The sequence below is a fragment of the Lipophrys pholis genome, assembly GCF_963383615.2.
Source record: "Lipophrys pholis genome assembly, chromosome: 9".
Lineage (NCBI taxonomy): Eukaryota > Metazoa > Chordata > Actinopteri > Blenniiformes > Blenniidae > Lipophrys > Lipophrys pholis.
The window spans coordinates 30,965,482-30,989,708 of NC_137639.1; the positions used below are offsets into that span (position 1 = coordinate 30,965,482).

At 48.4% G+C, this 24,227-nt stretch overlaps 2 protein-coding genes across 5 annotated transcripts in view; both read right to left on the bottom strand.

The window, feature by feature from the left end:
• Positions 1–15,173, bottom strand: part of thbs3a (thrombospondin 3a) — a 16,939-nt gene extending 1,766 nt beyond the window's left edge. The window contains exons 1-21 of one of the 2 annotated variants that reach the window (XM_080471060.1): positions 14,862–15,173; positions 11,230–11,436; positions 8,019–8,272; positions 7,390–7,492; positions 7,288–7,314; positions 7,117–7,199; positions 6,700–6,751; positions 6,381–6,529; positions 6,007–6,144; positions 5,662–5,736; positions 4,534–4,686; positions 3,812–3,922; positions 3,619–3,726; positions 3,245–3,404; positions 2,905–3,023; positions 2,443–2,495; positions 2,065–2,246; positions 1,792–1,970; positions 1,636–1,684; positions 1,353–1,549; positions 993–1,165 (exon numbers count right to left, since the gene is read on the bottom strand). In XM_080471060.1, the coding sequence (XP_080327186.1) occupies positions 993–1,165; positions 1,353–1,549; positions 1,636–1,684; positions 1,792–1,970; positions 2,065–2,246; positions 2,443–2,495; positions 2,905–3,023; positions 3,245–3,404; positions 3,619–3,726; positions 3,812–3,922; positions 4,534–4,686; positions 5,662–5,736; positions 6,007–6,144; positions 6,381–6,529; positions 6,700–6,751; positions 7,117–7,199; positions 7,288–7,314; positions 7,390–7,492; positions 8,019–8,272; positions 11,230–11,436; positions 14,862–14,955 (2,666 nt within the window). In that variant the 5' untranslated portion in view covers positions 14,956–15,173. Of the gene's footprint in view, positions 1–992; positions 1,166–1,352; positions 1,550–1,635; positions 1,685–1,791; positions 1,971–2,064; positions 2,247–2,442; positions 2,496–2,904; positions 3,024–3,244; positions 3,405–3,618; positions 3,727–3,811; positions 3,923–4,533; positions 4,687–5,661; positions 5,737–6,006; positions 6,145–6,380; positions 6,530–6,699; positions 6,752–7,116; positions 7,200–7,287; positions 7,315–7,389; positions 7,493–8,018; positions 8,273–11,229; positions 11,455–14,861 lie in introns of both variants that reach the window. The other variant, XM_080471059.1, reaches the window with a different exon arrangement.
• Positions 15,174–16,585: 1,412 nt separating this feature from the next.
• Positions 16,586–23,730, bottom strand: mtx1a (metaxin 1a). Of its 3 annotated transcripts, none has more exons than XM_080471063.1 (9): positions 23,617–23,730; positions 22,519–22,588; positions 22,338–22,417; positions 20,057–20,149; positions 19,792–19,974; positions 19,498–19,574; positions 19,249–19,406; positions 18,316–18,565; positions 16,586–17,451 (listed from the first exon to the last, which is right to left on the bottom strand). In XM_080471063.1, exons 1-8 carry the CDS (start codon positions 23,695–23,697, stop codon positions 18,336–18,338), a joined length of 972 nt encoding a protein of 323 aa, XP_080327189.1. In that variant the 5' UTR covers positions 23,698–23,730; the 3' UTR covers positions 16,586–17,451; positions 18,316–18,335. The 3 variants fall into 3 exon arrangements, with proteins under 3 accessions (XP_080327189.1, XP_080327187.1, XP_080327188.1); XM_080471061.1 differs by having other exon boundaries at positions 17,210–17,931; positions 23,617–23,711; XM_080471062.1 differs by having other exon boundaries at positions 17,216–18,565; positions 23,617–23,719.
• Between the last annotated feature and the right edge of the window lie 497 nt (positions 23,731–24,227).

Sequence of the window (24,227 nt, forward strand, 5' to 3'; positions counted from 1 at the left end):
ACGAGACCTGATGGCCTGTATGAGGTCGGGACACCTGGAGAAACACCTCCACCTGGAGAACACCGCTACCTGGAGAACACCTCCACCTAGAGAGTACTTCTACCTGGAGAACACCTCCACCTGGAGAACACCTACATCTGGAGAACACCTCCACCGAGAGAGCACCTTCACCTAAAGAAGCACCTCCACCTGGAGAAGCACCTCTACCTAGAGAGCACCTCTACCTGGAGAACACCTCCACCTGGAGAACACCTACATCTGGAGAACACCTACACCTGGAGAACATCTCTCCCTGGAGAACACCTCCACCTGAAGAAAGCTCCACCAGGTGACCAGCAGTCGTTGTCCAGTGACTGGGACACTGAGTTCGTACAGTCTGAATTGGTGGTGATTAAAGTTTCTCTCCGTCTGATCTGCATATCAACGGCTGCTCCGGCGGATTCTTTCCAGGACTCCGGTCGCCATGGAGACGAGGACAATGGCGTACCGGGAGGCCCGAAGCCACAAAGAGAGCGAGAGAGGGAAAGAATGCAGGGAACGAAAAGAACAGAGAGAGAGAGAGACGAGCAACACGAAGAGTACTGAGACTGCAAAATCACCACACTGTACAGTACTACAGTATTAGTACTATTGGAATACTGCAGTATTTAAAGAGTACTAATACTGCAGTACTAATATGCTTTATAATACAGCATAAAGAGTATAAATACTCTTTATAATGGTGCAATATTACAGTACTACACTGCACTGCAGTATTATTATTACTCTTTATAATACTGCAGTTATTGTACTACACTGTAGAATACTGCAGCATTATTACTATTTCTAATATTGCAGTATTAATACTCAGTTTCATACTACAGTCTCAGTACTAGACAGGACTAGCAGTCTTCTGGTTCAGACCCATACAGGACTAGTTGTAGTCTAACCGGTTCCTCTGAAAGCGCCAGCAGGTCCGGTTCTGGAGTTGGGTTCCGGCGCCGTTCTCTCACCTCATGTACCCGACCTGCGGCCGGTGGCTGAGCTGCCAGCGATACGACGTCTTGTCCTTCCAGCCGAGGTTCCGCGGATCCTTCCAGAGCAGCTTCACCTCTCCGGGAGTGTCTCCGGTGTGCCACAGGGCGTTCCTCAGGAACTCCCCGGGTCCGGTCCGAGACTTCACCGCCTGCAGGACGGACAGAGGCCAGAGGGGGCACTGAGAGCGGCGGAAACACAGGGCGCACGGCGGGGTGCACGGCGGGGTGCACGGCGGGGTGCACGGCGGGGTGCACGGCGGGGTGCACGGCGGGGTGCACGGCGGGGTGCACGGCGGGGTGCACGGCGGCTGAACGGCGGCTGAACGGCAGAGAAACCTTGAGCTGCAGCGCCGGCTGGGCCGTGGCTCTGAACGGCAGCGACTGCCAGTACGCCTGCTCTATCTGCTTCCACATCACCACGTAGAAGCTGGACGAGTCCTGGTAGCCGAAGATGAAGCCGGCGTAGTCGTCGTCCGTCACCGTGTTGACGTGGAACGTCCCCTCGAAGTCGACGCCATTGAAGGCCGTGTACCCTGCAGAGGACAGAAGATCTCCTGAAGGAGCAGCACCATTGGAGAACCCAAGACATCGCTGAGTGTTACTTAAAAACACCACGTACCCACGGCTAACCCGGGATCGCTGTTCATCGTCTGCACGATCTCCATCCCCTGCACTCAAACCAGAGGCGCTTCAGACTTCACTGTTTTTTACAGAAATGAGATCTCAAATCGTGAATCGTGGATTTATATCCAAGAGAGAGAAGACAAACGTTCACCTGATTCAACACCACCCAGTTGGGGTCGATCTGGGCGTCGCCCTCCGGGTCCAGGATGACCGTCTGATAGGCTCTGAAGTCTGTCAGCGTGACCTCGGCACTTTCCGGACACACGTCTATCAGATCCATCACCGTGTCGTTATCGAAGTCGTTCTCGCAGACGTCTCCAACGCCATTCACTGATCACGGACACAAAGAGTCAGGAGAAAGGAGGCAGTGGCAGGAGGAAGGGGGCGGAGTCAGACAGAAGGAGTCCGAGTCTTTGACCCTTACTGTCCGAGTCCTTCTGGTTGGGGTTGATGATGAGTCTGCAGTTGTCGTGGTCGTCCAGGACGCCGTCGTTGTCATCGTCGTGGTCGCAGTCGTCTCCGAGACCGTCGTTGTCGGAGTCCAGCTGGGAGCTGTTGGGGATGTCGGGACAGTTGTCCCTGCTGTCCTGGAGTCCGTCTCCATCGCTGCAGACAGTCAAACGCCCGGGTCACGAGTCAGTAGTGACTAGAACCACGTTTACACCACGACGGCTCAGAACGCCTGAACCCTCGTTGACGCGCCTCGTCAAACCCACCAGCGCCTCGGGCCCGGCGTCAGACACTCAAGAAACATTCCTGAACAAAGAGAGAATCTGAAAGGTGTAGAACGATTGTGACGTACGTGTCTTGGTTGGTGTCACAAACGTCTCCGACCAGGTCGTTGTCGACGTCCGTCTGAAAGCAGAGAGAGGAGACAGACTGAGACCCCCGACGGATAAACAGATGTTCTGGACAAGAAGCCACATGTGTCAAAAAATGTTTCATGACGAGTCAAAGAATTAATATTTATCTTTCAGTTTTCTTTCTGTGAATTTGTTCCTCCGGTCGTCGGGCTTTTCTCTCAGTCTAATACCTCAGAAATGTAGTTTTATGGTGCAGTGACATCTAGTGGTCACAAACGGTTTTGCACCACTTTATTTTAATATATAATAACAGCTGGAAACTAAAAAACTGTCGACTTGACTTTTGTCAGCGCAAACCAGGAAACATCTTTTAATTGTTTCATTTCTAATCTTTGTAAGATTCTATGTCTTATGGCGGGTTCCGCTGGACTCAGTCGATATGTCGGGCATTTGGACTCCACCTGCATCGGGTTACTGAGTTCAGGGCAGCTGTCGCAGGCGTCTCCAACCCCGTCTCGGTCTCTGTCCGTCTGCATCGGGTTCGGCACCTTCGGACAGTTGTCCAGGACGTTTGGGATTCCTGAACACAGACGCTATGTTTACCGTTAGCTGGTGGCTACATGTTAGCATTAGCTGGTAGCTACATGTTTACTGTTAGCTGGTAGCTACATGTTTAGTGTTAGCTGGTAGCTACATGTTAGCATTAGCTGGTACCTACATGTTTAGTGTTAGCTGGTTGCTACATGTTTCCCAGCTGTTTCCCAGGTTCCCATGTGCCCCTGCCGTCCAGCGGTCTCTCACCATCTCCGTCGATGTCCTGGTCGCAGGCGTCGCCCTGGCCGTTGCTGTCCGTGTCCTTCTGGTCGCTGTTGGGGACGGTGGGACAGTTATCGCAGGCGTCTCCGAATGAGTCGCTGTCCGAGTTCTGTTGGTCTTTGTTGGGCACCAGGCGACAGTTATCCTACAGGACAGGTCACATGACCAGTTGATGACATCATAGCTGCATGTGACAGATAGCAGGTGAAGTAACATGTAACTGGCGACTATTGACAGGAAAAATGTGATTCGTCATGTAACAGGTGACAGGTGATGTCCGACATGTACCAGGTGACATGTACCAGGTGACATGTACCAGGTGACAGGTGATGTGTGTCATGTAACAAGTGACCTCGTACCTCCACGTTCTTGATGCCGTCTCCGTCTGCGTCCTCGTCACACTGGTCTCCGATGCCGTCGTTGTCAGCGTCCTCCTGACCCGAGTTGGGAGTGAGCACACAGTTGTCCTGGTGCACAGGGACGGCACGACGGGTCAACTCACCGAGTCACCTGACCTGATGCGCCCAGGTACATGATGGGACGGAGACTCACCTGTTTGCAGTGTTTGTCGTTGTCCATGCAGGGAAGAGAACGGTCGGGGTAGCCATCGATGTCCGTATCCATCCCACAGGTGTTCCCGTTACCTGCCCAGCCCACGTTACACTGGACGCCCGCACACACGCACACGCACGCGCACACGCACGCGCACACGCACGCACACGCACGCACACACACACGCACGCACACACACACACACACACACACACACACACACACACACACACACACACACACACACACACACACACACACACACACACACACACACACACACACAACCATTCAGACTGCGTTTTATTTTTTTATAAATTTTTTTATCTTTGGAGTCCTGCCTCCATTTCTGGTTCTCAGCTGAATAACTGAACCTGTAACTTGTAACTGAACTTGTGACTGAACCTGAAATTGAACATGTAACTGGTAACTGAACCTGTGACTTTTGTCTGAACCAGTAACTTGTGATTGAACCTGTGAGTGAACCTGTAACTTGTGAGTGAACTTGAAACTAGTGACTGAACCTGTAACTGGTGCGTGAACTTGCAACTTGTGTCTGAACTTGTAACTTGTGATTGAATCTGTCAGCGAACTTGTAAATTGTGACTGAACCTGTGACTTGTGACTGAACCTGTAACTTGTGACTGGACCTGTAAATTGTGATTGAACCTGTGCGTGAACCTGTAACTTGTGACTGAACCTGTGTCCGATGGTCTCCTCACCCTGCACGACACCTCGCCATTCCTCTCCATGGCACAGTGGCCGTTGATATCACAGGGGTTAAAGGTCAGCGCTGCACAGGACTTCCTGGGGAAGCAGCCGGTCGTCTGGTTACCGAGGAAACCAGGTTTACAGCCTCCACATTTATAGGAACCCTAGAAGAGAAGAGACGTGATCCTCCGTTCAGGCAGAAACGATAAAGACGGCATGAAGAAATAAACAATGTTTATTCCAAACTGGATTTCAAAAATGGCTGAATTTCCAGGATAAAAATGGATAAATAAGTTGAAACATAAAAGAGCCAGGAGGGATGGAAATGCTAATAAAGCATAAAATAAAACGACAATAAAATAGAGCTACACTCGGTAGAGCGCAGACCTTCGCCAACGTGTAGTTTTTGGGGATTTATTGGGGAATGTTTAGCTGTTAATGTCCCAAAATGGAATCGATCGGTCCCTGAAAATTTCATGCAAATCGGATGAGTAGTTTTTGCGAAAGATAATATACTTGGAGAACTGTCAAACTCAGACGATTAAAACTTGAAATCAGGAAAAGAAAAATTAAAAAGAAAAGAAAGGAAAAAAGAAGTGGAAAAAAATTTCAATGAAGAAAAAAGGGAGGAAAATTGAAAACAAAAGATAAAAACAAAAATGAAAAACAAAAGAAGCAAAAATTTGAGAATGAAACAGAAAAAAGACAAAGGTTCCTGGTATATCTAAAGCCATCAGGAAACGCCCAGCGGGTTTAAACAGGTTTAGAATATATAAACCACAAACAGCTGAAAAGCCAAAGAAGGTCAAATTCCCAGATCTGATCCAAATGACTAAAGCAAGAAAATCCATGAAAACAAAGGGAGAATCTCTCGAAATTGTTTTAAAAGCTGAAATTGGGCTGAACTGTACCGGCGACACTTCACCAAGCAGCCTCAGATGTTTCTTTTCTTCATTTCAGAGCATTAATATGTTTTGTGACTTTGGTGGACAATGTTGAAAACGTGCGTTATGTCTGTGAAGGCAGCAGAGTCCTGGTCGACGTGTTGTTGCAGCTCAGCCAGCAGAGGGCGCCATCTCCCTGAAACACCTGCAGGAGGTTCTCCTCCTCCCCTGTGGTGGCGAGGCGTTTGGACTTACCACGGTGTTGATGCACACCGAGTTCTGAACGCAGGCGTCCGGCAGCTCCAGACACTCGTCGATGTCGGTGCACTCCTGAGAAACACAGGAACCGACTTTAAAGGAGAACATGGGCTGTCTGCAGGGCCACATTTATGCTCTGGGGGGCAGTAATGAGACATTGTAGTGCATGTTGAGTGAGTTTTTCCTACAGGTGAATTTGTTTCCGTTCATCCTGAATCAGGAGCATTAAGGTAAAAGAAACAAGCGCACTCTGTATATCCAGACACACAGGTTGAAGAAACAAGTGTGCCTCCGCCTGCTTCGCCCTCACACGTCGTGACCTTTGACCTGAACGTGTCTCACCTGTCTGTGCGTCTTGGCGTAATCCAGACCGGTACCGACCAGCGGCGCTCCCCACAGGCCCGGAGGACACGGCTGGCAGCTGAACCCCCCCACAATGTTGACGCAGGCGTCAGGGGAGAAACATGGCTGCAGTTCACACTGGGGGAGGGGTGGGTGGGGGTGGGTGGGGGTGGAGACGGGTGGAGACGGGTGGAGACGGGTGAAGTAGTTGTTTTGTCAAGTTGTTTTGCTATTTTTGATGTTGTTGTGTCGCTGTTTGTGTTGTTTGAATGTTGCAGTTGTTTTCTGGTGTTGTTGTGGTGTGGTGGTTGTTGTGTTGTTACAGTGTTGTTGTTGTTGTTGTTACAGTGTTGTTGTTGTTGTGTTGTTGTTACCTCGTTGATGTCGCTGCAGTGTGTGCCGTTGCCGCTGGTTCCAGGTGGACACGGGCCACAGGTGAATCCTGGGTAATGGAGGCTCTCCATGCAGGGGACGCCTTTGTAACAGGGATTAGGAGAACAGCGGGACCGTGGCTCGTGGAACCCTACACACACACACACACACACACACACACACACACACACACACACACACACACACACACACACACACACACACACACACACACACACACACACACACACACACACACACACACACAGAGTCTTCAATCAGGTCCTCAGAAGTCAGGGTTTCCTGAGCAGAGCGACTCACCGCAGACTTGACACTCCAGGATGGTGTTTCTGATCAGAGACATCTCCTTCACCTGAGGACGAGTCCAGGCGTTAAAGACACAGCGTCCACTACGTCCCGCCTCCTGCCTCACCTGTCCTCTATTGTCTCACCTGTTCTCTATCGTCTCACCTGTCCTCTATTGTCTCGCCTGTCCTCTTATCGTCTCACCTGTCTTCAATCGTCTCACCTGTCCTCTTTTGTCTCACCTGTCCTCTGCTGTCTCACCTGTTCTCTGCTGTCTTACCTGTCCTCTACGGTCTCAGCTGTCCTCTATCATCTCACCTGTCCTCTATCGTCTCACCTGTCCTCTACTGTCTCACCTGTCTTCTGTTGTCTCACCTGTTCTCTGCCGTCTCACCTGTCCTCTACTGTCTCACCTGTCCTCTGCCGTCTCACCTGCTCTCTGATGTCCTGTCTCAGCTCCCCCAGGATCTGATTGAAGATGATGAGCTGTCCAATCAGGGCCTTGGTATGATCACCTGTCAGATGATGAGAGGAGCTGTTGGTGATCGTATTCCAGGTGAGCCGTGACGTTCTGATCGTTCTGAGTGAAGGAACGAGACTCACCCAGGATGGAGTTCACCTCCCCGTTCACTGGAAGAAAACACTGGGTCATGAGTTAAAAGTGCTGGACGTGGTCGCTTCGGGGTGTTTCTGAGGTGAGCTCACCTGTGTTGTAGGCTGATGAGTCTCCTTGGAACGGACAGTCCGTCAGAGATCCGGCTTTAGCAACACTGCCCCCTAGAACCATCCGGAGGGACTCCACCGACCCCTGACCGGGAGAGAAGTCAGAATCACTGTGGGTGACTTCCTGTGAGGCATTAGCATAAGAAACTGCTGCGCAACGTTTTCAAGTAAAAATAACGATCGGAGCTCGTGATAATGCAACTTTTGATAAAACGCTCCAACTGGGACTTGGTACTTTGATTTTGACAGTCACCGTAATGACAATCCAACTTGGTACTTTTATTTTGACAGTCACCGTAATGACAATCCAAGTGGTCTGTCCACTAGAATGTGTTCTCCCATTGTGTGTCGTTTCATTACAAAAACAACCAACAGCACTGACTAGTGGACCAACATGTTAACTACATTATGTTTAGTGTCTCTGTGGAAATGAAGATCCTCTTAAAAATGCTGTAAATGGGGCCTAAATCTTAACCTGGCAGGTTTGATTAATCAGAGAGAGTCCAGGGTGAAAAACTTTTTGAAGTGGTAACTAATAAGTACGATGAAGTTGTGATGTGGAGTAGCTAACGACACGTTGTCATCCGAGCAGCCGGTTGCGGTTCCCTCACCTGCAGCCGAGCGTACGCCTTCTGTCCATGTCGCACCTCCACCATGTCGGCCTCCCGGGGCAGCGGCACCAGGTGGGGCAGGCCCCGGCTGGAGTCGGCCAGCCGGCAGTCCACGTACAGCTCCGAGGTCATGAGGTCACGCTGGAGGCCGCCCAGACGCAGGATGATGGAGTGTGTCCGACCGTCACCCAGGTTCTGGTTCTGGAGGTTCACCGTGTGGACCTTCCCATCAGCTCGCATGTACCGGAGGAGGACTGGAGGAGGAGGAGGAGGAAGAGAAGGAGGAAGAGGAAGAGGAAGAGGAAGAGGAAGAGGAAGAGGAAGAGGAAGAGGAAGAGGAAGAGGAAGAGGAAGAGGAAGAAAATCAGGTTCATGAGGGAGACATAATAGATCTAACTTCTGGTTACTGCCCCTGCTGGTAAACTGTGGTATTACAGGACTGATCCACCTGATTAGCTCGTCAGCTCATTACCTGGTTAGCAAGTTACCCGATTGGCTTGTTAGCTTGTTAGCTGATTAGCTCATGACCTGGTTAACTCCTTACCTAGTTACTTGATTAGCTGGTTACCTGGTTTGCTGATTACCTGAATAACTTGTTATCTGGTTAGCACATTACCTGGTTAGCTAGTTACCTGATTAGCTGGTTAACTGGTTAGCTGATTAGCTCATGACCTGGTTATCTACCTAAATCTTCCTTAACCTTCCTTAAATCTTCAGTTTGCTTTTGAAGGTTTTGGACTGAGATTCTTGCGTCCTGTAGCTTTAAGGGAACGTTGTAGTTCTGGGAATCTTCCCGAGTGTTTACGACATCTGACAGTCGAGCCGCGGCGTGTTGTTGTGGTGACATCACTGCTGGATGAAATCATTTCCCTGTCTCATGTCGGAAACATGCAGATCCTCCCGTCAAAACGTTCCCGGACCGTCGTCCGATCCGCTCCGATGGTCTGAGCGACGGACTGGAGGACTTTAGACCCGGTCGGAGGTCAAAGGTCACGCTGAACCAAAACACTAAACACGGAGTGGGTTTATGAAACAGAAGCTCAGCAGCTGGACTCCATCAGGAGGAAGAAGTGATTCAATTAAAAACAGCCAGAACCAGTTCATGAGCAGGACCCCGAAGACCAGATCAAACCAGGACTCTAAAGACCGCATCAGACCAGGACTCTAAAGACCACATCAGGACTCTAAAGACCAGATCAGACAGGGACTCTAAAGACCGCATCAGACCAGGACTCTAAAGACCACACCAGGGCTCTAAAGACCAGATCAGACCAGGACTCTAAAGACCAGATCAGGACTCTAAAGACCAGATCAGACCAGGACTCTAAAGACCACATCAGGACCCCAAAGACCAGCTCAGGACAAACATGCGCCCCAGAAATAAAAATAGATTCACTTTGATTCAAACTGACTGGACAACAATCTTTCTGCGGACGTTTCTACTGACGTTAGGAAGTTAGCATGCTATCAGCTAGCCGTCTGCTACTACTCACGATAAATACTTATCCTGTACTACAAGGTACCAAGATGTCCTGAATGAAATAATTTTTTTAAGGTAAACTTTAAGGTTTTAATCCCACAGCGGAGGTCACCACTGAGAATGACCCTTGACCCCTCGGCTCCACGTTCACTGTGGCTGCTTACCGTTCCCCGTGCGCGTAGCTAGGTTACCCCGAGGCCCCGTTTACGCAACATTTCAACCGAAAACGGTTTCGTTACAGAAACGGCAGAAAACGCCCAACACACTAGATGAAACCTGCAAATCAAAGCTGAAGAGAAAAGTTGTGAAGCAGAAGCTGCTTCCAGAGTTCAGTATCGTCGGAGCGATCCAGAGGTCAGAGTCAGTTCCAGGGTTTGAGTTTCAGCTCCATTTATCTGGGTTTTGGTGACACAGTGAACTCGTGACGCGATTAATCTTCCTTCAGCTCAAAGTCTCGCTTCTCTGGAATCAACCACCGTCTCCGACTTTCCTTTATATTTAAACCAAAAAAAAAAAGAAAACTCCACTGGCAATCCTGAGTTTCCACTGATGCTGATTTGATGGAAAAGATGCAGCAGCTGGAGGTTTCCATGAACACGTGGAGTCTGTGGCTTTGGATTATTTCACTCAGTGGAAACATCGGATCCAGAGAGTCTCCGAGGAATCTGAACACATGAAAGTCTGTGTTCGCGGCTCCCCGCTGAGTCAAAGCTCCGAAGACGAGAAACGTAATCTGTGGTCTGGTTCGCTTCGTGTTCGAACCCGACAGTTTGTCCCACTGCAGGAACGAGTGTGTCATTTCAGACGGATGAAAGACGGCTGGATGGATTTATTATCAAATCTGTGGTCACACGGCGGGAGACGATTCACGACGACAAAAGTTCAACAAACTCCACGACTCGCAGAGCGGCTGCTGCCACTTCAGAGGAACTGAAGCTCTGGTCTTTTTTGGCTTCATTCCTTTACTGACTGCTCTATGCTAAAAGTGGCTAATGCTAACAGAGAGCGACGCCAACTCTGCTAATGCTAAAGCTAGCAGTGACATCACGCAAGGAGAACATTGGAAGACAGTGGCTCTGCTAATGCTATAGCTAATAGTTAGCATGATGGAGGTAGCAGCTCTGCTAATGCTAAAGCTAACAGTGCACAGGACAGACAGTAGGTGTGCTAATGCTAAAGATAACAGTGAGCAGGACAGAAAAATAGCAGCTCTGCTAATGCTAAAGCTAACAGTTAGCATGATGGAGGTAGCAGCTCTGCTAATGCTAAAGCTAACAGTGCACAGGACAGACAGCAGGTGTGCTAATGCTAAAGATAACAGTGAGCAGGACAGATAAATAGCAGCTCTGCTAATGCTAAAGCTAACAGCGGACTGAATGAGACAGCAGATGAGCACACAGACTCCGGTGATTGTAACTTAGTTACATTTCCTGACAGTACTCCTGTCTCAGTTTGTAGAAGCGACTTTCAGTTTGACGGTGGATCTAAAACGTCTCACGTCGTTTCACATCACGGAAACTGTTGTGGGGACGAAGTGTTTCCTGGATTTCTCCAGGTTCTGCTGGACGCCGTCACCGAGGCTTCCTGTTTCCACTGACTGAAACACTCAGACCGCAGACTCCACGTTTCCATGGAAACGTTCCGCATCATTACCATCATGCCCCCCCACCCCACCGCCGACCGCCCCGGGCTGACGGAGGACGTCTGGAAACTCGCTGAACGGCCGCCCACCTTTGTTGATCTTGCCCATGACGGCGAGCTCCAGGTACTTCCTGTTGTCCTGCTTGCTGTAGAGGCCCAGCAGCACGCCGCCCAGCTTGGACGGCAGCCTGAAGGTGGACACCATGTAGATGTCGCTGACCGTGCTCAGACCGGCCGACAGCTTCTCCACCGCCGCCACGGTCTGCTTGGCGTCCTGGAGGCCCAGAACCTCAATCACTGCGGAGGACAGAGAGGCTGAAGACCAGAAGACCAGGGCTGGAATACTTGTTTAGTTCAGAGGTCTGACTTCATCCTGACTTCAAACTTCCTTTTACACCTGATGAAAGCATTATATTTTAGCGGAACCAAACAATTCCTACGGAAAATTAGTCCAATCTCAACATGAAGCCCATTTTCATGAAACCTTCTGCTGCAAAATGCAGTGAAATGTCCAGAAACCTCTACAGCTGTTGCATTCTGGGTGTACAAACTCGCCCTGACTTTGAGGCTAGTTTGATAGCAACCAGGAAGTTAGCCTTCATGGCAGCATCACCGAGATCTCAGGTCTCCGTTGCCTCAAGATCGTCTCTAACGACACGTTCACATGTTTCAGGTGAAAACTCATAATTTTTATGTGTTTCAGAAAACCTTCACATTTACACAGCGACGGCAGGACGCTGCGAACGATGTAGTTTACATGCCAGGCCACTAGTTGGTGCTGTTGTTTTAGTACTGAAACACACATGAAGCAGAAAACAACAAGCTCTAAACACTAACAATGGGAGAACACGGACGTTCTAGTGTACAGACCAAGTTGGATTGTTATTACGGTGACTTTCAAAATAAAACCACGAAGTTGGATTGTTATTACTGTGACTTTCGAAATAAAACCACCAAGTTGGATTGTTATTATAGTGACTGTCAAAATAAAACTACCAAGTTGGATTGTTATTATAGTGACTGTCAAAGTACAATTTGTTCAGTATCGTGTGTGAAATATGTTAATTTGCTGTTAAAGGTTGAAGAATCACATCTGAAATCAACCAGTGAATGTATTAAATGAAACTTTATTTATCTTAAGGTAGAAAAGCTCCACAGATGGTGTGGTGAAGAAAATCAGATCCAAAATTTCACTTTCTAACCACAAAAACACGAACAGAATATATCGTCGAGACACTTTTTTGTTTTGTTGGTTCATCCATGTCAGTTACTACCAAGAAATACCGACATGTCTACTGGAAATTACACAAAATTTCCTTTGACCTCTGAGATTTGAGTGAAAAAAATAAAGGAAACAGATCAAATGAGTGAAATTACATCTTGGTCTTTCCCTCTTTGGACGACTTCCAGCAGCAGTTTTCCAGCTTTTTTTTTTTTTTTTTTTTAAATCAATAACTTTCGACTTCATTAATCCTGAACTTTAGAAAACCTGTAATGGAACGGTGTTCTCCGTGTTGAAAGACTCAGGATCAGATGAATGATGGGAGATGAAAGACTCCCAAGCTGCTGGAGGAGGAACAACAGGAGTTCTGATAATCTGTGGCTTCCTCCGTCCTGCTGCCGCTCGCCTCGTCCTCATCAGTAGCAGATGGAGACGGAGGCCCGGCGTCCCTGGAGGGTCTGCAAACCTGGAACCCATTAAGTAGCTCACACTCACTCACTCCGGCCACCGTTCAGAGGAAACCTCAACTTCCACATCCTCTCTGAAGCTCCATGTTTACCCAGGCACAGCAAAAGTAGGGGTGAAGTGCTTGTATTTACTATTTAGTTTGCATGCATTCTGTATTTTACCAACTTTTTGAAAAACAAAACAACTATTCCCCCAAATTGTCTGAAATCCTCACGGATGATTTGTCATCATCAAGGACCAGTCCGTTCGATTCTGGGACGTTCGCGGCGAAACGTTTCCGAATAAATCCCAAGAAACTGTGAAAAAATGTCCCGGATGAGGGAGGCACCTCATGGAGATCAAAGGAGATCAGCGTCTGTTGCCATGGAGACGCTCCCTGCTCAGTGATGTAGCTACCTGACATGCTAGTTAGCATCCATATGAGCTAACGGCTAACATGCGGGTGATGCTAACTCTGTTCCACAAACAAACATGGCGTTGGCGAAGGTCCGCGCTCTACCGAGTTTAGCTATAGTTAAAGAAAGTCTCCATCAGACGTGCCATCGCAAAACCGCCACGATCAGGCGCCGCAACGCCCGCCACTTGTGTCTGCTACACGCCGTACGATTTTTAACAATCGTTAAAGAATTAAGGTTTGCAGCTAGCCTCGTTGTACGACACAAATCTAGATAAGGTTTAGGCATGACATGAGCTTTTCTACGTCCAGATCGAACGATAAAAACAAGAATTAAACGTCATGAACGCGTTCCATCCTTCCATGAAAGAGAAACCAGCGGAACATGAACAGAATCTCGCCCCTGGGAAGTTTATGTGTTTGGAGAGAAATCGCCCAAAAAAACACAACAAAGTGTTTTTGACGCGTTTTTCCAACGTAGCCGCAAAGCAGCTTCAGTGCCAGTGTGGCGCCGGTCGGCACGTCGTTTCAAACTGCTTTTCTATCGGTTAGTTGGTTTGCAGCGGCGGCACATTTTTGGCACTTTTTCTCCCAAGTCGTCCTTGGTCGCCATGACAACGAGCCGTCTTTAAACAGGTCTCACGGCCCAACGTAGGACCAAAGATTTAGAGCCTAAAGATTTAGAGCCTAAAGATTTAGAGCCTAAAGATTTAGAGCCTAAAGATTTAGAGCCTAAAGATTTCTCCCGCGGCTCTCGTCTTTCAAAATGTCTGGGACGGATGAAAATGTGCAGCGAAGACATCAAACCGCTGGGGCCCCGTTTCCATGGCAACAATTTTCAGCGAAAACACAGGACTTTCGTTGTTTCGTTGGAGATACTGAAAACACAACTTTTTGAAAATAGCTCACACGATGGAACTTTTCAAAAATACTCAGACTCCATCACCTTGTTGATGGAGGAACACTGCTACTGTGCTTCACGGACGTAGCAACGAGCAGTTCTGCACATGCTCAGTAGAGCCAATCAGAACAAAGTTTTCCCGTGGCGTCATGACTCCCAGTCCATATTCTCCTGGACTCGCTGCTTTTATTTTGACAGTCACCGTAATAATGATCCAACTTGGTAGTTTTATTTTGACAGTCACCGTAATAACAATCTAACTCCCAGTGTTAATGTTTAGAGGTCATTGCTCTCTGCTGCATCTGTGTGTAGGATTCAGTACTAAAACTAAAAACAGCGCCAACTAGTGGATCAACATAAAAACTACATCGTTTTCAGTGAAAGTGCGAAACAGTTCTGAAACGAAATGTGCTTTCACTTGTAATTTTTACTTGTTGAGTTGTAGGGTTCTGGATCTACTGGAAATGTTTTCTTTAAAAAAACACATTTACACAGAATGTTAAGTTTCTTGTCTATTTTGGAGTCTTTATCGAGTCCTTTCAGCTCAACACTTGTCGAGTTGTGATGTTTGATGATTTCAGCTGAAAGGATTTCCTCCAGCCTGGCACCCGCACAAGTTGCGCCTCTTAATGACTCACAGCTGATGAATGTTTCCTCCACAACCGAACCTCCAGAACTTCACACGTGTGTTCAAGTAAAAGTACTGAAATCAGGACCTGCTGATCCGGTTCCGTTACCTTGGACGTCCGCTCCGTCCGGTACTCCCACTGCGAGCCGCGCGCACAGGACCGACAGCAGGACCGACAGCAGGACCGGGACGCTCCAACCCATCCTGTACCTAGGGCAGTCTCCACCGAACCAGAACAGGCTCTGCAGGCTTCACAGGGAGCGCAAGGACCCGGGACTCGGATGAACCGGCTCAGGCTGTCAGCGGAAGGGGGTGAGGGGGCGGCTACCGGAGCAGAACCGAACCTGGAGGCGCTGGAGCGCAGAGCCGAGAACCGAGGGAGAGAGAGGAGCCGCTGTCCACCCACCGACCTCCCACCGACACCCGGAGGAGGGGAAACTAACGGGCGCGTCCACGAGCGCAGCTGGAAACCGCTGGAGGCGCGCGCACCGAGCGGCTAGTGCGCACAGAGGCGACACGCTGGAGCGCGCGCACCGATTAATCAAGTCCAGAAAAACAACAAAAACTTAAATTACTTGGCTTTAAACAAGCAGAACTGAATAAACACTTTTCATTATTCTGGATAATTAAACGTTTATCATCTAATTTTTCCATTTAAGAAGTTAAAAGTCTTCAGGCTGCTGGCGAGAACATCTGGATCTATTAACGACGAACATCTGGTTCAGTCAGAATTAAATATTAAAGATCTGTGGAGATCAGGTCCCGTTTACACCACGACTTCTCAAGTGAAAATCTCATAGTTTCTGCGTTTTTGTTTCAGAAAAGTTTCGCCTGAACAAGGCAATGTCCTGAAAACAATATCCGTTTCCACGGCAACGGCAGAAACACTGAAAAAACGGTGTAGTTCGCATGTTGGTGACCAGGAGCAGTGTTTCCAGTAAGTTGTTTTCACCATTGTCGTGGAAACAGACCCTTCAAGCTCCACACAGACTCAAACCTGAGACCTTCTGACGGTGAGGTGACGGTGCTAACCACTGCAGCACCGATACATCTGGGTGAGGGTTTAAACAGAGAGTGTTCAGTCTCTCCCTCCTCTTCCTCATCTTCTTCATCCTCTCCCAACTCTTGTTTGTTTCTGCTCCTGAAGCATTGCCATGGAAACCTGCTTTTAACAGCAGGTGAGGGGGGAGAGCAAGAGGGAGAGAGGGAGAGAGAGAGAGAGAGGGAGGAATTCAGCTCATTAATTTGGGAGCAGGAGGGACGACAGCAGGAACCAGGCCGGGATTCCAGTGTGGTGGCGTCATGTGCAGCTGTACGTCCCGGGGTCGGGGGGTGGGGGGGGGGGGTGAAGTGGGGGGAGGAGTAGGTGGGTGGGTGGGGGCGTTTCATGAAGCCAAAGACACAGAAACCATAGTTTCCATCCTGCGAACGACAACGGCGTCTCGTTCTTCCAGTGTTTTCACGAGAAGAACTGAAACGTCACATTTCACTGTGAAATTTATGAAAAGAAAGAAAAAACACAAACCCACAGACTCAGTAACGTCAGTTCCTTCCACCGTTTGGTGTGTGATTGTTTCCAAAGATTTGAGCAGCTTTGTTTCTCAGCCTCTGAATCGGTAAGGTGTTCCCCAAGGTACAGCCTCAAGCCCACTTCGTTTGAGATCTTATGTTGCTCTTTTCTTTGCTGGTGACACGCTTTTCTCATTCTGAATTATCACTCATTGTTTGTAGCTTGACTTCGAACTTAGTGTTGTAAAAGAAAAGGTTTAGATTAAAGATAAATAAATCCTGTTTTCATGCAACTGGGTGAATTGAGGCAACAAACCAGAAAAACTCGGTATTCAGACTTTATTTGATGAAAATAAATCAACTTGTGTAATTGTTTCTAAAACCTCTCAACATTGTCAACCGCTGCTCTCTTCCATTCCTGTTGGTTTTACTCAGATTTCTCAGGAAGATTTATGTTCTTCTCAAACTATTAAACTCAGAAAACCTTGTTTGTTTGATTTTTCCAAAGGATTTGGATAATGTTGATGAGTGTTGGTCCAAACCCAACAGCGTCACTCGCACGGCTTCCTTTTAGTTTTAGTCTGTGTCAAACTGCTAAATAACACAGTTCTTCATTATCTCTGTTTCTCAGAGACACAAACGGAACATTAATGCAACAAAACAAGTTCATCTGGAGGGAAACTTTTTCTGTTCTCCATCGTGTAACAACTCAAACAGCGTCCGATTCGCCTCTATGCCGACGACACTGTTTTCTACATCTCAGTCTGATCAACTCACACAAGTTACAGCTCGGGACTGGATTCTCTTGTGGGTAAAAAATGATTGATCGTCAAAACAAAACAATAATACACGCATTATTGGAATGGAAAAATGAGATTTGATGCTCTGAACATGGAACAGATGAATAAAAAAATGCAGCAGCGTCCAGGAAAACAACAACAACTCCATTCATTTCAATTACATCATTTATTATCTCTCTTTAGCGGTCAACAGGTTTACTTTTTTGTTAAATATTCATTTCTAACGTATATGTGGCATCAGGCTTAGTGTGAATTTGAAGGAATCAATTATCATTACCAGGTAAAATACCTCCTTATTTGATTCCATATTGGACTTCAGTCTGATAATTGATCCGATTGGCTGCGTCGTTATTGTAGCGGATGGAAAGACTTCAAGTCCAGCTCCGGAAACTAGAATATGATGGAAAAGGTCTTTAAAATCTTTAAAACAGTAAAAATTACAGATATTTTACATTTCTTAAAAATAACACAAGATTTTTTAACATTTTTTGTCTTATTCTACATGATTTTAGCTTACAGTGCCAGAAAATCTAAAATACAGAATCTCAATGAGAATTTCAAAAGATTTTCTTCCTGATTTTTATGGAGTTGATTGAAATCATCAAAAGTTAAAAAAAGAAAAAAAGGCTAAACTTTTCAGTTCAGATGTAAAAAGTGTAAAAATAACTGAAAACTTTTCAATAATCAAAATTTTTTAGTTCTGTTTATCAGAGAAGTTTTGAAATTAAAGACGGGAGATCCAACCGGAACTTGGACCGGGACCGGGATTGGGACCGGGACCGGGACCAGGACCAGGACCAGGACCAGGACCGGGACCGGGACCGGGACCAGGACCCGGATCAACCTCTGAAGCCTTTTAAAACTCAACAACTGCTGAAGACAGAAAAGCTCAGTAAATTCTTTAAAATAGAATTCAGTGATTTTACTGGAACAAGTTAAGAAAAGTCGAGTAAATTTGCAGTGACAATAGTAGCACTGTGTGTGTGTGTGTGTGTGTGTGTGTGTGTGTGTGTGTGTGTGTGTGTGTATTTACAGAGCAGTGTGTGCAATGTGTGTGTTGCCACCATATTATCTAAAACTCACGTCGGAATCCATAAAAAAAAAAAATGCAAGTTACGCCACTAAAGAGTAAATTTTTAATCACTTCTGTACACACACACCAGCAGCACCGACTCACTGCTCGAGTGGGTACTTTGTTTTCTAACACCCCCACCCCCACCCCCACCCCCCCACCCCTCTGAGGAGTCCCGTTACCGGCGGGTGCTCGGTGGCCCTCAGCCGTCTCCCTCGTCCTCGTGGTTGCCGAGCGGCTGAATGTCGGGCGGCTCCTCCAGCGCCCCCTGCTGGACGTGCTGGATGGACACCATGCCGGTCAGCAGGGCGTAGCTCAGCATGGCGCCCAGAGCCACCAGGGCGGACAGGAACTGCTTCCGGCGCTTGTTGGGGACGTGGTCGAAGTCGGCGCTGGCCTCCGGCGGAGAGGCCGCCTTCTGACCGGCGCCGTCTGCAAACAGGAGAGGAAGAGAAGCGACGAGGTGACGAGGAAGAACTTTCTGCAGAGCCTCACACTGGAGCTTCACGCTGCAGGCAGAGCTTCTCTAAAGTCAGGCTTTCTGCGTTCGCAGGGCGCCTTGGTCCATGTGACGTCATCACTGAGCAACAAACTACAACAACGGACGCCGACTGGTTGATGTGATCAGAGCCTCCGTCTCCCCGTCTGGACCATCAGTGTGAAAGAATCTCAAGAGCCGAAGGATCAGAAGTGGAAATATTTTCAGGGTCGTTAATTTACGTTATGGAACAAACAGCAATAAAATGTAGGAATGAAATCTCTCTCTCTCTCTCTCTCTCTCTCTCTCTCTCTCTACCTCTCTCTCTCTACCTCTCTCTCTCTACCTCTCTCTCTCTACCTCTCTCTCTCTACCTCTCTCTCTACCTCTCTCTCTCTCTCGTCTAGACGTTTTGTAAAGGATGTCCGTTTCCATGGAAACTACACTAACACCGAAAACGAGGTGGTGAGTTGAATTCTTATTACAGTGACTGTCAAAATAAAAGTTCCAAGTCCCACGAGAATCTGGACCGGGAGTCATGAAACATTGTTCGGGCTGGCTCTACTGAGCATGTGCAGCGATTCAGAGAGTTGCCTTTCGTCCCGTTTCCATGGAGACGGAGCGTTTTCAGCCTCACCTCGGCCGTCTCGGGGGAAGTAGAGCAGCAGGATGTTGGAGCAGAAGTTGCTCAGGTTGTCGAGCGTCTTCAGGTGCTGCTGCAGCTTCCCGTTGGGCAGCTTGGACTTCAGGACGGGCGCCAAGTGTCCGAAGACGTAGGCGTCCAGAGACGAGGGCCTGCGTCGGGAGGGGAAACACTCCGAGTTCAGGTTCTTGACCCAACAAGCGGAACGTTTAAAAACAGGATGGACATCTGATGAGAACTCACGAGTCTCCGAAGAAGAACTTGTGTGAACCGAGACGCTGTGACAGCAGGTTCATGCACTCTGCAGCGTCACGGAACAACTGGAACACACAAAACACAGTTTTAGTTTTAGAGTTAAAAACAAACAACAGAACCAACTAGTGACCCAGCATCTCTGCTGTTTCCATGGAAAAGGACATCGTTTTCAGAATGTCAGAGTGGAAATTTGAACGTTTTCTGAAACCGGAAGTTTCCTCCTCCTCCTCCTCCTCCCCCTCACCTCCACCTCCTCCTCCTCCTCCTCCTCCTCCTCCTCACCTCCTTCTCCAGCTCATCCCCGGCCTCCAGCATCTCGTCTCCTCGCAGGAGACGCAGCTTCTCCAGCTGCCGCCGCTGCATCCGGCCCGGCATGAAGAAGTTGAGGGGGAAGGGCATGTGCTCAGCGTACCAGCGCCGAGTCACGTCCACGTAGTTCTTAGGCTCGATCCAGAAGGAGTAGATCTGCATCGGGGCACAGGCTCAGGATGAAGAGCAGAAGGAGGAGGACGAGGAGGAGGAGGAGGAGGAGGTTCAGTTCTCTCACCAGAGCGGGGACCAGCTTCTCCTCCATCAGGGAGATGAAGGCCAGGCTGTCGGCTCCTTCTTTAGCCGACAGGTCGTAGTCGGCGTTGTACTTCTGGAAAACACCAGAACGGAGCTCAGAGGTCTGCACCTCCTCCCACCTCCTCCCACCTCCTCCGAGTGAGGAGCCACAGACAAGCAATCACATAGAACTGTGAGGAGGTGACGAACCAATAGAAACACAATCAGACCTGAAACACAGAAGAACTGATGAAAACTAAATAGAAAGAGGAGGAGAAACAGACTGAGGAGAAGAAACAGAGACTGAGGAGGAGAAACAGGCTGAGGAGGAGAAACAGGCTGAGGAGGAGAAACAGAGACTGAGGAGGAGAAACAGGCTGAGGAGAAGAAACAGAGACTGAGGAGGAGAAACAGGCTGAGGAGGAGAAACAGGCTGAGGAGGAGAAACAGAGACTGAGGAGAAACAGGCTGAGGAGGAGAAACAGAGACTGAAGAGGAGAAACAGAGACTGAGGAGGAGAAACAGACTGAGGAGAAGAAACAGAGACCGAGGAAGAGAAACAGAGACTGAAGATGAGAAACAGGCTGAGGAGGAGAAACAGAGACTGAAGATGAGAAACAGGCTGAGGAGGAGAAACAGAGACTGAGGAGGAGAAACAGAGACTGAAGAGGAGAAACAGACTGAGGAGGAGAAACAGAGACCGAGGAAGAGAAACAGAGACTGAAGATGAGAAACAGGCTGAGGAGGAGAAACAGAGACTGAGGAGGAGAAACAGAGACTGAAGAGGAGAAACAGACTGAGGAGGAGAAACAGGTTGAGGAGGAGAAACAGGTTGAGGAGGAGAAACAGACTGAGGAGAAGAAACAGAGACTGAAGAGGAGAAACAGAGACTGAAGAGGAGAAACAGAGACTGAGGAGGAGAAACAGGAGCTCCTTCAGGAGTCACTATGGTTCCACTATAACCTACCGCAGTGTGAAGATGCCCCAGAGCATGCTGGGTAATGTATTCCAGCTGCAGCGGTGCAGAGACCTGACTACTGGTGGTGGGGCGGGGGGGGGGGGGGGGGGGGGGGGGGGGGGGGTATGGTGGGTTGGGGAGTAGTTATGCCATGGGTTAGCCATGATGTAAGACAACACGTGTGTGTGTGTGTGTGTGTGTGTGTGTGTGTGTGTGTCTCAGACTGGAAAACCTCATGAAACTACAGGAAGCTGCAGTCAGAGTCACATTCCTGCAGCGCTGATAATCCTCATAAACCCACGCCCGCCCACACACACACACACACACACACACACACACACACACACACACACACACACACACACACACACACACACACACACACACACACGCACACGCACACACACACGCCGCCGTGAGGCTATGGAGGTATTATTGGTGAAAAAGGTTTGTGTACTTGTAAAAGTGAATTTGTAGTTGTGTACCTGTACAATTCTTTTCTCTCCACAAATACAACACCACACTCACAAAGTCACAGATTTTTAATTACAGGAGCACAAATCCTGTTTTACAAGTCACAGATTTAAAATACTGCCATGCTGATATTTTCCCTCCAGTTGTTGCAGTACTTCTGGTGAAAACATCGGACCTGCTCTGCCGAACCTTCGTCTTGTTCTTATGGACGAGGACTCGGCCTTTTTAATGGGACTCAAACAATAAAACCTCTCTGCTGCTGTGGATTCAATGAATTATGACTCATGATTTCAATCTGGAGCAGCGGGAACGCTCAGCCGCGATACAGACAAACTCTGATTGGCTGAGGGTCAGAAGTCCCTCTCCTCTGATTGGCTGTGGGTCAGAATGTCCCTCTCCTCTGATTGGCTGAGGGTCAGAAGTCCCTCTCCTCTGATTGGCTGTGAAATCCGTCAATCTCAGATAAGCGCCGTCTTTTTCACCAGATGTCTCAGCTGAGAGCAGCGACGTGTGATTTGTAGTTGAAGAAAACAATCTGTGACTTGTGTGGAAGAACTTCACATCGCTACAGGAGCACAAATATGTTTTTCACCAGAAGTACTGCAACAACTGGAGGAAAAATATCAGCATTACAGTATTTTTAATCTGTGACTTGAAAAACAGGATTTGTGCTCCTGTAAGTGTGGCGTTGTATTTGTGGAGAGAAAAGAATTGTACAGGTACACAACTCACGGTACACAACTACAAATTCACTTTAACAAGTACACAAACCTTCTTCACCAATAATACCTCCATATGAGGCCACCATGAGACCGTCATGAGGCATGCTGGGACGGGGGAAGCTGCTGACCTGTTTCCGCAGGTGGATGATGATGTCCGCAGGTCTGGACAGAGTTTCTTTCTGGTCGGTCCTCAGAGCAGGAAGACAACCTGAAGACAGTCAGACAACACACTGAGTCCAGCAGGGGGCAGCAGCGGGCAGCAGGGGCAGCAGGGGGCACTGTGAAACGTCAAACCAGGAGGAACCTCACCACTCGGACTCCGCCAGGGGCTCGACGTCCTGTGAAGCTTGAGAGGAGCTCCGGCAAACTGAGCATAGGCCTGGAGGGGGGAGGGGGGGGGGGGGGGGGGGGGACGGACAAACAGAGAGAGAGAGATCCTCAAAACAGGAAATTGATGTTTGTAGACTGAAAATGCAGAACTTTTGTTGTGTTTCTGGGATCCGGTTCCACAACGATACTCTCTGAAAACGACACTTCCTGAAAAAGCTCAAACTCCAGAACATGCTCAGTAGTGTGAATCAGAACCTCTGCGGTGTCATGAACTCCAGTCCATATACTTGGACTTGGTAGTTTTATAATAATGCATTGTTTTATATAGTGCTTATCATTCCCTCCATACTCGATGGTGGTAACCTACGTAGGTAGCCACAGCTGCTCCCGGACAGGGATGGGAATTGAACCTGCAACCTTCCGATTGGGAGACGTCCGCTCTACCAACCGAGCCATACCGCCCCATTTTAGTTAACAAACAGCAGCACCGGCTAGTGGCCCACCATGAAAACTTTGTCGTTAGTATTTCTGTTGTTTTCAGAATGAAAAACTTCGAAAACAAAAATGCAAAAATGATGTTTTCTCTACAGATGTTGTGTAAGCAGGAGAGACACACACACCCACACACCCACACACCCACACACCCACACACACACACACACTTCCCCTTGTTTCTTCTCTGAAGGCAGATCAGTGGAAAAGTGAGAAACAGTTTAACTCGGTGCTGCCACCTGCTGGTTGTTTCCAGAACTTACACTCATTCATTTCCTTCGGACTTGTTTTTTTACTTTCCCCCAAAAAATTAATGACTCGTGAAATGTGATCGACTAATCGACTTCTGCAGCTCCGAGCTATCTTGTTTGACCCCCCCCCCCCCCCCCCCCCCACACACACACACACACGCTTTCATACTTTATTTCTTCTATAATCGATTTGAGCGTGAGCGTGAGTTAGCATACTAATGCTAACAGTGAAGCAGCTGTCACCGTTGCGTCGGGAGCGCGCCTGCCCGTGCCCCGAGCGGCCCCGCCGGGCCGGTACTGTGGCGGTACTAACTCGGTGCCCATGGACACTCACCAGAACCACCAGGCAGTCGGTGCTGACCGACGGGAGACCCCAGTCTCCTTCCCAGCAAAACAACTCCGCGGGCGCCGCCATCTTCAGCGGGGACGGTGACCTCTGACCCAGGAAGAGGATTCAGTCGCCTGCTGCGACCTGTCAAAATAAAAGCTGTTTTACGGGATGGATAGATAGATAGATAGACAGACAGACAGACAGACAGACAGACAGACAGACAGACAGACAGACAGACAGACAGACAGACAGACAGACAGATAGACAGATAGATAGATAGATAGATAGATAGATAGATAGATAGATAGATGGTAGAAGTCAAAAACAAGGATGTAATTGAGTAGTTTTTTAGTAATTTCTTTAAACTTTTAGTCAGGTTCATTGTGTGTGTGCGTGTGTGCGTGTGTGTGTGTGTGTGTGTGTGTGTGTGTGTGTGTGTGTGTGTGTGTGTGTGTGTGTGTGTGTGTGTGTGTGTGTGTGTGAAAATGGAATGCGCCATAAAAACTGAAACTTTAAGTCCTTAACAAAAACCTAAAATAGTTCAGCAGGAAGTCGTCTATAAGCCAGCAACCACACAGTGAGACCATCATTTTAGAAAGTGTAGGTTTTGTTCC